Source organism: Cryptomeria japonica, chromosome 2, assembly GCF_030272615.1.
Source record: "Cryptomeria japonica chromosome 2, Sugi_1.0, whole genome shotgun sequence".
NCBI classification, from domain to species: Eukaryota; Viridiplantae; Streptophyta; class Pinopsida; order Cupressales; family Cupressaceae; genus Cryptomeria; species Cryptomeria japonica.
In genome coordinates this window covers 50,219,015-50,233,801 of record NC_081406.1, presented here as the reverse complement: position 1 = coordinate 50,233,801, position 14,787 = coordinate 50,219,015, and the positions used below count along the sequence as shown (strand labels likewise).

The window sequence follows — 14,787 nt, the reverse complement described above, 5'->3', positions numbered from 1 at the left end:
TTTTTTTTTTTTTAAATATTTTATTAGAAGTATGACTTTAATTTTGCTAAATTTAATTTATTTAAGAATCTAAGTATAGTTATGGTCAATTGTACAACATTTTTTTATTTGTTAATATTGCATTTATATTTCAATTAATGTTAATATTATTTATAATATATTAATCTATATTTATATATTTCTCTTTCCCTCTCCCTCTCTATATATTAATCTATATATTTTTCTCTCCCCCCACTTCTCTCTGCCTCTCTACCTACATCTCTCCCTCTCTCCCTCCCTCTCTCTCTATCTCCTCTCTCTATTTATCTCCATCTCTCCTTCCCACACTCCCTCCATGTATTCTTCTCCATCTCCATCTCCATGCCCATGTCTATCTCTATCTCCTCACCTCTTTCTCTCTCTTCCCCTTTTTATCTCTCCCTCTTTCTAACCATATCCCCTCTCTCCCTATTACAAATATAATATTACTTCTATTAGTAATGGAGGCTAACTATTTTCTTGATTCAAAGGTTTTGTTTTAGCATGTTTGAATTCCTATAAATAGATTCATAGTTGATTTGAAACTACCACTTCCCCATTTAGACCTTTGTTGTGCAAACAAAATAATTTGCTAAATGGTCTATCAATTGACCTCCTATACTACATCAAAATGTATACAAGAAATAAACCAATTTTTTTCTAATTGAATTTCCAAACCTCTTCCACATACCCATAAAAGTGCAATTGCTAGTAATAATAATATTAACTGTCGATTACCTTCAAAACTCTATAATAACTAGCAGTTGCACGTTTTTTTTGCGTGCAACGGAAAGCCGATAGGCAGGAAAGGAACATGATGTGCAGAGTAATTATTGATGAGATTCGAAGAAATGAGAAACACCTTAAACTTGCAATCTCAATAACAATGCCATATAATAGATATATGTAGCTGATAGTAACATTCAAAATGTACAGAAATTTGACAAAGAATAAATGAATTTAGTGTTGTAATTGTGCAATGTCAACTGTAGAACCATATATGGCCAAATTGGAGAAGAGTTTAAATTAAGTACAACAAATGCAAGAGATATATTGTGGCGTAATAATGATATAGAAGGAATTAATGTAAGCAATGTGAAGTTTTGTGCAAGAGAAGGGAAGTTGTAAATTGCTACATGGGTCCTTTGGCAATCTGAAAAACAGAGGCAATTTGTAATTAATGCAGTGTGTATGATATGCAATCCTGTAGAGAAGAGTATGTAAAATGAAAAGGTGCAAAAAAACATGGAGCTGTAAGAAATGATAAATGTAGAGATTAGTTGGTGGAGAAATTACCCAAAAAGAGCAAAGAGCAACCTTAGAAAATGTGTAGGAACAATTGAATGTAGGAATGAAATATCGTGGAGAGCACATTAAGAAAATTTCCCAAGGACAAATGTTCTTGCAGCGAGAAGTGAAAATAAAATAATGTTAGCATGTAAAAATGGAAGAAAGGAAGTTGGCAGCAATTATTCATTCAATTGAAATGGTAAAGTTAAGAAGAGTGAAAATGAGAGCAATGCAAAATATTTGATTGAACTTTATAACTCACATAATTAGTGTGATAAAACTGTAATGCAGTGAAGTTTTAAAACATCTTGAAGTGGATTTTGTGGTGCGTCCAAATTTTGTAAGGAAAACAGAGGCATAGGTTTGTGATATAGATGGGCGAAGTACATGTGCGAGACAAAGAGTTTTGAAATGTAATGATGATTAAAAAGGTGCAAGCAATAGAGTTGAAAATAAGAGAGCTTACTGCAAATTATTATGTTGACGGATGTGGCCAGAAGTTTGGATACGAGAGGAATGCAAAGGACCTATTCTTTGTATTTCAGTGACAAGAAAACAAATTGTAAAAGGATGAGAATGTAGGCAAATGATAAACAAAGAGAAGAGGACTATAGTATCAAAGCGAGATGAGAAGTAATGAAATAAGAGGAAATAAGGTGGAAAGAAAACTTACAATGCATGATAGTCGAGGCTTGAAAGTGCAAGGTAACCAATGAAACATATTAGCAATCCTGTCTGTGAGATTAGTAATGTTTGGTATAGCAATATATAGGATGTCCCGAAAAAGCGGATATAGCTTTTAGAGATGAAGATGCAATTAAAGTAAGTTGGATATTAAAGAATACCTGAGATAGTTTTATACTTACAGGTGTAGAGGCCTGGAGAGTAGGAGACTTTAAAAACTGTATATCGCCATGTAATGGTTTTTAATGCCTATTTCAAATTATAAGTTGTGTTGGATTTATAACCAAAGTTGACATCAACTCATAAGAATATAAAAACATTAAAGAGTAGTCAACACATAAAACAACAAAGAGCAACCTTAGAAAATGTGTAGGAATAATTGAATGTAGGAATGAACTATCGTGGAGAGCGCATTAAGGAAATTTTCCAAGAACAATTGTTCCTGCAGCTAGAAGTGAAAATTAATTAATTTTAGCATGTAAAATGGAAGAAAGGAATTGGAAAGCAATTAATTATTCAAGTGAAAAGGATAAGATAACAAGAGTGAAAATGGGAGCAATGTAAAATATTTGATTGAAAGCTATAACTCACATAATTAGTGTGATAAAACCGAAATGCAGCAAAGTTTTAAAACATGCTAAAGTGGTTTTTTGGTGCCTGCAAATTTTGTAAGGACATAAGTGTAGAGACCTAGAGAACAGGAGACTTTAAAAACTGTATATCGCCATGCAATGCTTTTTAATTTATAAACACTATAGATTATATAACAAAAAGCAACAAATAGAAAAATTATTACCTGAGAAAATGTGCAAGACATATGCACAAAAAAATCACATGGATTGATGAAGAGAGCAAGATGCCTATTTCAAATTATAAGTTGTGTTGGATTTATAACCAAGTTGATATCAACTCATAACAATATAAAATCATTAAAGAGTAGTCAACAGAAATGATATGCATGTTTCTAGAAATGTTTTTTTTTTTTTTGTGTATTCATAAAATATTTGAGTTCATACTTCTTGTGCACTGTGAATGTGCGATTTACTGCTTGGTTGGACAGGTGATTCCACATGCTCATCAAGTTAAGTTCTGTGACTTTGGAAGTGCCAAAATTCTGGCAAGTATATTTAAATATATAAGAAATAATCTGAATAATAATGTTAATGATTTTCTGAGGCTACTGAAAGCTATTTGTTTTAGGAGTTCTTGGTTGAGTCTAATTGTATCCTTAGACTAAACTGAGTTTTACACTGCAATTATGCTATACACAAATGTAAAAACTAACTTATTAGCCAATGTTATTGTTTTGAAAGTTGAAATTTGAAAACCAATTTTGCTTCATTTTATTACCTTGTGAGAGACCACTCCAGCGCTGCATATCTTGTGTTGAGCAATTATATCAGACATGTCATATTTGTATTTGGTTGCTGCCATTTAAGATATCCCTCTGATGCATAACATTTAGCTGGTTCAGTAACTGTTGGTTTGTAAATGGTATGGAATGGGAGTATGGGCTTGTTGTTTTCTGTTAATAGTTATTACTGTAACAAAAAGACGAGTTATGTTCATTATTCGCAAGCAAAAAAATGTACGAACGCGGGAAATTTTAAATAGACAAGAAATGGACTGTTATAAAATATAAACGCCATAGATTATAAAATGAAAAGCAATAAACAGGAAATTTATTACCTGCCAAAATGTGCAGGACATATGCATAGGAAAATCATAAGTATTGGTGAAGAGAGCAAGATGACTGTTTCAAATTATAAGTTGTCTTGCATCTATACCCAAAGTTGACATCAACTGATAAGAAAATAAAAACATTAAAGAGCAGTGCTTAGATGAAAGATAACTGCAGGGTCTAAAAACGAAACTAAAATTTTAAACATAGACAATAAAAGAATGACTAAACAAGGTAATTTTGAACTATAATATATGTTAAAAATAATTTTTGCCACATCCAGTCAGTCCCAGATGGGTAGTCACACGACAAGATGATTTGAAAATGCTCTATTTCTACAAAAGAGACCAATGCATTGATAAATTACATATTAGTTATCATACCTCATTGGTAACCTTTTGTAGATGACATGGAGCATTCAAGTTATCTTCTGGTATATCATGAAATGCTACAACAATTGAAGTGGCATGGCAAACAGAACTATGATTATTAATTGATTTGATTGGAAGATTTGTTATAAAAATGTCTGTTGCATTTGAAAGAAGTAGGAAAATAAACGAATCTACAATCTACACTTATTGTCTAAAGGAATGAAAGTTTAACCGTTATAGTAAATATTAGTTCTTACCCCAAGGAAGCACCTCTAACCTGTGCCTTATTTGCCTTTAAAATAACCACATAATGAGTAGAAAAGTGCAAAAAGGAAAAAATATTAGGTAATACATAACTTTGGCTAACAATGGCATGAAGAAAAGCTCTTAATTTTTGCATAGATATATAATGTTAGAGCAGCAGTGGAAGTAGGATGATGTTTCAAATCAACTTGTATCAGAAATGTTCTCTATTTTTTTGTACTAGGTATCAATGTATACAGCGAAACTGAAAAGGTTTTTTGAAGGGAGCATTGAATATGCCTTGAAAGAATTACATGGCCACATAAAAAGAAGAGAATGTAAACTTTGTATGTTTGATAGGTATGTATACCTGCATTGTGCAGCAAAAAACTGCATTGAGTGGTTGATTGACAACAAGTGAAGTGGACATGCAATGTATTGTAGCTGTCTCACAAATAGGCAAGTGAGATAAAGTAATGTTGGAGCATTGAAATTTATGAACAGAGTATATTTGAAGCAATAAAAGTTAAATATCATACCTGAGATAGTTGCACATGTTGGAGCAATGAGTGATGTGGATGGCCAATTTGTTGCAGCTATGTTATACCTGATATAGCTTTAGACTTTCATTGCAGACTGTGTAGATAGGAACACTTGTGTGTAGTGTTCAATGCAACATGGAGGATGTTGGAGCATTAGAATTTATGAACAGAGTATATTTGAAACAATAAAAGTTAAATATCATACCTGAGATAGCTGCACATGTTGGAGCAGTGAGTGATGTGGATGGCCAATTTGTTGCAGCTATGTTATACCTGATATAGCTTTAGACTTTCATTGCAGACTGTGTAGATAGGAACACTTGAGTGTAGTGTTCAATGCAGCATGGAGGATGTCTTAGAATGAGTGCAAACTAAAATGAAGAGTAACGTAAAAAGAATTAGTACCAGGGACAATTAGGAATGCACATATTTTGAATAGATAAGACCACGTAAAATTGTAATTACCTTGTTGAAAGCAGAGGAATGTAACAAAGGTGGTTCTGGAGTAGAGGATTTTAAGTTGAATAGATATTTGTTTGGTTAGATAACAGTTGCAAACAAGTTTCTTCTTTCTTTCTAATGGTTGTATAAGCATTATTTTGCAGTTTGGAATACCTTTCAAAAGAGAATGGTGGTTCGATTCGTATCCCATCAATTGACTTCACTCTTGAAATAGCTGTGAATGTGAGTCCTTGCTTTTCAGTATTACCTATGACTATTGTAGCTCTGTCTAATGTAAGTCCTTGAGATTTGTGAATAGTGATGGCCCAAGACATTGTCAAAGGTACTTGCGTACGCCTGCCTCGTGTTATTGGCAAAATGGGTATGTCTTTGGATGTGCTATATCCCATGGAGGTCCATTATAATCCTTGAATTGCACGACCACATATTTTGGCAAGTCTGGTGGTTTTGTATTGTTTTCATATACAATTGTTTTGATGAGACCAATATCTCCATTGACAAGGCCAACTTCAATCCACAAGTTAGCTATTAACATCACTTGCTGGTTTATAGAAAGCAATACTTCTAATGGAAGTTGTTCATCGTTGTCATATTCAGTATTTGTTTGCTTACCAACTTTAGGTAAACTTAGAGTGACAAGCAAATTTAATTCTTTGAGCATTTTCCTGTTATGCAACCGTGCAGATTCATTTGTTGCAAATAAATGGATTGATGAGTTGAAATCCTTCTTTTGTTGAATAGTTAATGTTGCATTTGTCTGGCACATCAGAAACTGCCAATCATGTTGCAGTGCTTGTGCATTTCTTATGTTGTGAAGGACTGTTCTGAATTGCTGTTGTCTTATAGATGCACCTTGTTGCCAGAAAATAGTGTCCAATGTTACGACAGTAGTAAAAGAGTGCCATAAACTGAGGGCTGTAGAGTGAGATGCATATATAGGTTTATCCATTGCCGGGGGGAGCTGAGCAAGATCACCTACAAGAATTATGGACACCCCGCCAAAGCTTTCATGCTGACTGTCAGGGAATGCTTGGCGCAAACGACCATCTATCTTTAGTAGTAATTTTGGGCCTAAAAAGCTCATTTCATCTATTAGGATATATTTAATATGTTTGAATTGTTCTTGCAATGTCATTGATGACTGCCCTGTCAAAGGATGCATTTCTCTTATAGGTATGCGTAACCCTGCATGGATTGTTGTCACTTGTATATTAAAAGTAGCAACACCTGTTGGTGCCAAAAGAAGCAATGGGTTTTGCTTCACAGCTATAGATATGTTCAATTGTTTCCTAATGCAGTCTATTAAAAATGATTTACCAGTGCCTGCGGTGCCTTGAACAATCATTCGTAGAGGTGTTGTTGCAGATTGTTTATTATGATGTTGTAGAACAATGTCGAGTGCAACTTTTTGTTTAGGCGATAGTTGAATTTTCTGTGTGTCCTGAGTTGAGATTTGCATGCTAGCGTGTTGGAATTGTAGCTTGGTTGCAGCTATGGATTGAAGAGCAGTACAATCTAATTGATCATCCACAACAATTGTACCCCACGAGTAGTTAATATCATAATCACAACGACCTAGCATTTGTAGATCATTCTGGGTAAAGTTATTTGTAGCTCCCATTCGTGACAGTAATTCCCACTCGTATAGATTTGGATCATCTTGATTTTGAGAACCATTATTGTCACTGTCATCTTCATTTGGAGGGCTGCAATCATCTATAATTTGTTGGCTGTGAAGACGGTTGTAATTAGTCTTTTTAAAGTTTTTCCAATTTGTTATAATTTGTTCTTTTGAAGTTCCTATCTCAGTTGGGATGTCATGAAACGGTTTGTACAGCAGTAGCTCAGACCAACAAAAAATCTCGAACTCATCGGTATCTTCATCTGAAGGTTCTCTAAATTGAGGATATACAGTCGCAATTGCTTTTTTATCCCTGATTTGCCATTTTGTTTTTTTGCGTTGAGAATTATATGAGAACCCTTGTGTTGATTGTAACATACTTGTTGCACTTAATTCAAAAGGGTGTTGCATATAAGCATGGATATAAGTTGTGGAAAGGTCAGTTCCATTATTCGATTTTATAACACGGTGCAGTATTTTTCTGCCAACATTTAGAGAGACAAACTGTCGACTACAACTTACAAGAGGCAATTTCTATAACATATGGCAAGTTTCTTGTGCGCTGATATCACAGTTTGCTACTATGCCCATCATAAATTTTTGATATGTTAATAAGATGCTATCTTCAGATTTAGTTATATTCACTATCGTTTTCAGCATTTCAATATAGGATTGCGATTTGTTTTCTGATTTGGAAGCATACTTTGAAATGTATTGGAGGACAACTTTTTTTGAAGTGACTAGTTGACAATCAATATTAGCTCTCCATAGTGAAAGCATCCAAGGATTATGAATATTCAAATGATCATCATTCCTTGCAGGTTTATAGCATGGGTTGTTGTCATTGTCAACTGTCAAAGTAGACATCTCTTGTAGAACCCATGGAGCTTTGTAATGACATTCGAGTGTGGGACCTGTTTTCTTGAGGCATGTATGATCTGTGCATTTTGTGTGCCTCTGTAAAGTATTAAGTAATGCCTCATAATCCAATGCAGGGTTTATGGAGAATATTTTTTTTGTATCAGCTAGACATGGATCATCCAATGTAGTGTAGTGTATTGCATTCATGCGGTCTACTATGCTGCGAGGATTCCAAGCAGAAACATATTTGTTAAAAAAAGCTTTTGCCATTTGGACCTCATTATCATCTGTCCAATCAATGGTTTCCATATTTGGCACTCCAGGGAGCCATAAGAAGCCATGAATATGTCCTGAGCCACGATGCTGCCATTCATACCTATACCAATGATCCTTTGCTTGGAACAACTTTTGAATAACTTCTTCATGAAATATTGTAAATCTATTGTGAAGGTATAATGTTGTTATACGTGGATTGCAGATCAGATGGTCTATAAGTTGTTTTCTTGTAAATTGTGTGTTTTGGCTATAATTTTCAGAGAAAAGCCTATGCAAATCAGGCCATTTAGTATCAGCTAAGCTCAATGTAAAGAACAGTGTTGGGGTGCCCAATTGGAAGATCATTGCAGTAAGCTCTTTTCTATATTACTCCAATATGCACGAGTGCCTCGAAGTGTTGCACCAAATCTCAACAATTGATTTGGCAACTGATCATCAGGAGTGTTTTGCAATCGTTCATGAAGTGCTTGCATAGTGGGTGGGATAGGCTCTCTCAAATTAGTTCTAATGAAGATAGCTGCAGATTGTTGCGAACAATGTCTCATAATTAGATTGTAAATGTAATAGCGAAATCTGACATGCTGTCCAAATCTTGGATCAACATATCTCATTAAGTGGAGAGCATATTCATGTAAATGAACATATTTGGTACGTGGCTACAGCGGGAGTGCAACTCCAGATGGGAAAAGGGTTGGGAATGCCATGCTTAACAAGCCTATCGTATTATATTCATTTATCAGGGATAAGTTTATTTCAAGCCAAGGGACATTATTATCAGTATCAACATCTAACTGCAAGGTTCTCTTAATTGTATCTAGTTCGCAAGTTGGAGCAGGCAGTTTTGGAATAAAAGATGATGAACTTTCTGCATCATATTCATTGCAATCATCAAGTTCTTTTGTTGGTGGAATAGCTATTACATTAGTATCTTCTTCTAAAGAGTGCAATATATTTGATATATCTATAGTAGTATCAGGAAGCAAGTTGACAACATCAAAGTCTATGACAACATCATTATAGTACTGGTCATGTTGAATTATATAGCTCAATGCATCCATAACATGAAATTTATTTACATAGCAATCATATTTTTTGCCTTGTATATTACTTTGGTGGACAATAAGGACTTCAAGGTCTTTTGGTTTTCGTGGCAAAAGCTTTGCGATTTCTGAAATATCTTGGGGAAAACTGATAGTGTGACCAGTGTATTTGTATTGGCCACCTCTTGCATGTCTGACTTGCAAAACAGGAGCAACCCTAGCTATAAGCATCTCCTCTACTTGGGTAAGTTTTTTTTAACACAAGGGGTTGCTCACCTAGGTCTAAGTTATTTGCCAAAGAGAAACGATGAACACCACTTTCAGAAAAGCATCTCGAATAAATAATATGTTGTTGGTTCCTGCGTATCACCATTCCAATATATCTTTCCTTACAAATACTACATGTGTGAAGCATGGACAATGAATCAATGTGATGGCGGAAGGATTGCAATGTTTGCATGTACTCTATAGAAGAGAAACAATTTTTTGTGCATTGATGTGTTGTTGTAGTCTGCAATATTGCCTGATCGTATAGAGGTTGCATGTTTTGTGCTGCATGTTTCTGTTGTAGTTTGCTACAATTCAAGCAAGATTCTTGTATTTGTTGCAAAACAATGTTGGTTGGGCCACATGATAAAGGAAGGTTTTGATCCAAAATAAGTGAATCTGAATCTATCATCTGTGGGGTTTTGCATGGTGCAGGCACATGCAAAAGCATTTTTGTGTTTCATTCGTTCCAGGCGACGCTTTTTAGAGATTTCTTCTCTATGTTCTGCCTAATAGCGACAATTTCGTTCTCTCTTTTTCGCTTTCCTAAGATTGCATTCTTGGGTTGTGGTCTGCATTAATATTTTAGACAATTTAAATGAACAGAGCATATTAGATTCTGACTGTGCAAGAAACAACTATTAAAAACAATGTTTGAAACTTGTGTTTGATGCAATCCTTGAATTGCATGTGTTAAATACTTTTGCACAAAATTTAAGCACATACCCATACACATAACTATACATGTATTGATACATGCATGCACATAAAAGAATATAGATAGTCACAAGTTTACTTACAATATGTAGGCACACAACTTTCAAGATATAGAACGTTGAGAATGTGCATATATATCCACCGTGAGTACCTTCGTTTGTATGTACATGCATGTATGTGCATATGTGGTTGTATGAATGGGAGTTTGCAGCTGGACAGGACCATATGTATGCATATGTATTCCATGCATGGAAGTTTGTAGCTATGTAAAACTATATGTATGCATGTATGTGTATGCATTTTTTTAAATGTATATAGCAATTTCTATATATACACATACATGTGTATGTATTTCTACACAGGAGCACAAACCCATGCATATAATCATTTATGCATTGATACATGCATGCACATAAAAAATATGTTACACACAGATTTACTTACATATGCAGATACACAACTTTCAAGATATATAAGGTCGTGCATGTGCATATATATCTATTGTGAATGTTTGCTTTTGCATGTACATGTATACAAGTGCATATGTGGTTGTATGTATGCGAGTTTGCAGCTATGCAGGACCATATGTATGCATGTATGTGTATGGAAATATATGTAAATGTATATAGCAATTTACATGTATCTTTGTATATCGTGATACATAGATGAAGATGTAAATGTTTATGCATACTAGTAAACGCTGGAGAGAACATATAAGGCAACATACATTTGCATAAACCTAATGAATACAAAGAAAGTATATGAAAGTTGTTGTTTTCAAAAGAGGAAAAGGGCGGCGAATCTAAGTTTTAACTGTATGTCAATTGGCAAGGATGCTCAAAATTGTAATTTCAATTTACAGTTCAACAATAATGAGAAGCAGAAGTGTGTCGGGACCAAGCATTAGAACATATCTAAAAGGATTGAAAACAATACAATAAAAAAAAGAGATAGGTCAACTAAATGCTTTGAATATTTAATAACAGTAAACATAAACAACATCATACAAGTCATTGACATTGCAGATTATAATTTCAATTGGACAGATGTAGTGCAGTGGAGTAGCATAATTTATAAATTATGATTTGGAGGTGAAGGAATTTGTTAAAACAACATAGATTGAAGCTATTGGTTCTTGTTTCAATATTTGCGCGAATGTCCATTCTGTATGGTTTCTTTCTTATTATGTTTTTACAGCATAGTATAAATACAGATATACAAATTAAGAATATCTGGAAAACATGGATGTTCAATAACAACATAACATTAAAAGGTACAAAAGGATATAAAACAAAAGATGCAAAGAAGCAAAACTGCATTCGATATATTTTAGATGCATGGAAGCATGGTAGAACAAAACAACAATTGGTTTGACTAGGTAAGATGAATAATTCTAGCAAACATAAATAACTTTAAGTAGAAGCAACTATTGGAGAATTTTAGATCAAAACCAAAAGTTTCGGACAGCTAAAAAAAAAAGAGTTTAGATAGCGTTGATATACACAACCATCAATAATTCAATTCTGTTTGCCGATTATCAACAAAAACTACTAACAAGCTATCTATTCTATAAAGATTAAAAGGCCGATGAAAAGCATCACTATCTAATTGGTCTAGAATGCTGCAACTGTACTCATCCGAGCAATCTCTGCAAGCAGAAGAGTACATTCAGCCTGGAAATCGATATTCGTGGCTTTGGTAATTGTTGCTTTGAGCCTGGGCTCTGAATTGTACATGTCTGTTGTAACAGAAAGTGTGAAAACAAAGCTAGATAAAAGGACACCCTTGATAATAGTCCGAGGTGTTCTCTTTGTAGTTAAATCATACTGTAGCATGTAAAGGTCCTTGGCAGATATTTGCAGCAAATTTGTGCCAACCTCATCAAAGGCAGTAGCCCAAAGTGCTTGTATGATCTTGGAGCTTCATCTGCAATAAGTATTTGTAATTGCATTCTGGCACATGAGTTTGGCATCTTGAACAAAACCATACATTATCATTTTGCTGGACACGTTTCTTTTTACACTCTTTGCCATTAATTTTCAAAGGGCAGGCTGGATAGCAAAAAGAATCAGTTTTAATGATTCTCACAACAGCCCTAATAGTAGTTTTGATTGTTTCAGAGAGAACACCTGTACGTTCTAAAACAACTGTAATTGTCATCCTGCTGTATTGTGAGTTAAGTTGTCCAGCAACACAAGATAGTGGTAAAAGGTCATCTAGAATCTTTCCTCTTGATATAAGTGTCTCTGTTTCAGGGATAGAAGGGTTTATAGCTAGAGTTGTTGTTGTGGTTGTGTTAATAACCTTTCCATTGAAATAACCAACCCGGGCATTTCTGACTGCAAGGACAACAACTGTTTGGGTTGCATGCATGTTCTTCAAATCTTCACCTACCCCTTGCCATGTTGCTCCCCATAAGTTAACATCGATAGTAAAGTTGAGACATCATTTATTTTGACAATTCTCTTTGTTACTTCGCTGCCATCTTTTCTGCAAATTAATGAGGGTTCTCCAACAACAACTACAATACCAATAACATCAACTAAAGTGTTGTTGGTGCAGTATGTAATTTCATTAATCGATGTGAATCGCAAATTATTTCCTTGACTATCAACAACAGCATCACAACGCTTCAATACTGAATTGATGTCCAAAGTTATCTCAAGATGACTGTTAAGCTTGTTCCATTTTGTGTTAGCTTCTTTAATGCAACCTTTTGATACAGTATAATATGTTCCTGCTTCAACCCCATGATAATGCATCTCTGCTACATCGCCAAAGCAAGTTATTCTAATTTCAGTACCTTCATCATCTATCATGTCAAAATTAAACACTTGGCCAGTGGACTTTGGTGTACTATATTGATGCATCTTCCTCTTGTTTGTTACACGCCCCTTAATCGTCCACTTATTTTGATAGGGGTTCAAGGCTTTAATCGAGCTGATATTAACAGAAGATTCATGCTGCACAGGTGGGAGGTGTATTCCAAATTTAAGGGAATGTTTGGTTGTGGTAGGTGTGTCCCGACCCAACATTTGTTGTTCTTGCTCTTTAAACAGATATCTAGGTTTTCCAAGCAATGGAGAATTTGTAAATTTGACAGCAAGGCTGAATATTACTATAGTCCTGTAAAATGAAGAAAACAAGAGGTTGAATAATCTAGATAGTGTGCAAAGGGAGATTTCAAAAGCCAAGAACAAACCATCAGAACATATAGAGGGCCCTACCTCGAGTTCCAAATATTTCTACAAGCATAAGCTGTCAGTGATAGGATAGAGCCTATCTTTAATGTCTCTGAAAGCAACAAATCACTGTACTTAGGCGGGAGGATCACCAATTGCATGTGCGTGGCATCAGACAAAACAACCCTATATCGGGCACTGTCATCTTCTTCGGCTGTCAATTTTTCAAAAGACAAAAGCTGAAGTACTGGAGAGGGGACATCATCCCCAGCATTGATGCACAAGATTGCATGCGGGGTCAATTGTAGTTGTGGTTGCACTTCCTACAAGGATAGTAGAGACAACCAAATAGATACACAAGGTTATGTACATTCGTATGCATAGGCATGGGTATGACAACCTTTTTTTTTTTGGAGCTTCCAATTTGTATTACTATCTATGTGTGCGTTTCTTTATAGATGTTGTTTTGTGTGCATGGACAGATTATAGATTGATGTATTCACTCATGCAAATGTGCAAGGACAATGCTGAGAACACGTCTATCAATTTATTTATATATATCTATAAATATATAAACAGATTTAAAAAAAAAAACTTGAAACAGTGACATATGTTGATATATGCACTTACATTGATGGATGACAATGCTTCGCAAAAGAAAAGAACAAATAGAGATATAATGATTGTAGTTAAGATGAATATGAGAAGACATATGAACGAATAAGCTCACCAAAGTTTCTGCAGAAGGCTATTTTGAGCCATCAGGAGAGGCTGTCGCGGATGACATTGTGGAAACTATTCTCTAGAGATGAGGAATGGGGCTTTGTACGGTGAAATAGAAAGTCTATGTCACAACAATAAACATAAGCGATCATATTTTAAGGACAAGCACAATTCATATTACACTTGAGGACAAGAGAAGACAACAGCAAAAAAAAAAGCACAATACAAGTTTCGGCTATACCAACTTGGATCAGTAACACACACGAATGCATACATGTAGAAGACAACATTTGTACATACATATACAACCACAACTAAACAAATGGATATAGACATTGCACATGTGGAAACCTTTGAAAACACACACACACACACACACACACACACACACACACACACACACACACACACACACACACACACACACACACACACACACACACACACACACACACACACACACACACACACACACATATGTATTGCCTTAGCGTGAAGATGGTCTCTTAATGAAGCAGCTGGGGAGGATTCAAAAGACTGAACGCATATATGGTTTGTTAAATCATTCATTTGTATTGTATGAAATTCTGAAGTGTATGAGTTTGAACCCTCTCGATATGTGTCTAACATAGAGATCCCAAACCAAAGCTTCAGTCCAACCAACATACCCAATTCAAATTAACAAAATAACAATCCTCCCAAATTGAATGACATGGGCACCAAATCCATAACAAAACCAAAACGAAACAAGTGCTGAAATGCAGCTGGAGTCCCTGACATTTGCTTAAAATTTAATATTTGCTTGAAAT

General features: G+C 34.8%; 2 protein-coding genes across 2 annotated transcripts; both read right to left on the bottom strand.

Moving 5' to 3' along the window:
* Window positions 1-5,637: 5,637 nt before the first annotated feature.
* On the bottom strand, window positions 5,638-7,290 carry LOC131046183 (ATP-dependent DNA helicase pfh1-like). Its single transcript, XM_057979856.2, has one exon. It carries the CDS (start codon window positions 7,288-7,290, stop codon window positions 5,638-5,640), a length of 1,653 nt encoding a protein of 550 aa, XP_057835839.2.
* A 5,173-nt stretch (window positions 7,291-12,463) lies between these two features.
* LOC131046182 (replication protein A 70 kDa DNA-binding subunit A-like) lies at window positions 12,464-14,758 on the bottom strand. The gene is made up of 3 exons (XM_057979855.2): window positions 14,699-14,758; window positions 13,301-13,578; window positions 12,464-13,199 (listed from the first exon to the last, which is right to left on the bottom strand). The coding sequence occupies exons 1-3, from the start codon at window positions 14,756-14,758 to the stop codon at window positions 12,464-12,466; spliced, it is 1,074 nt and encodes a 357-aa protein (XP_057835838.1).
* Window positions 14,759-14,787: the final 29 nt, after the last annotated feature.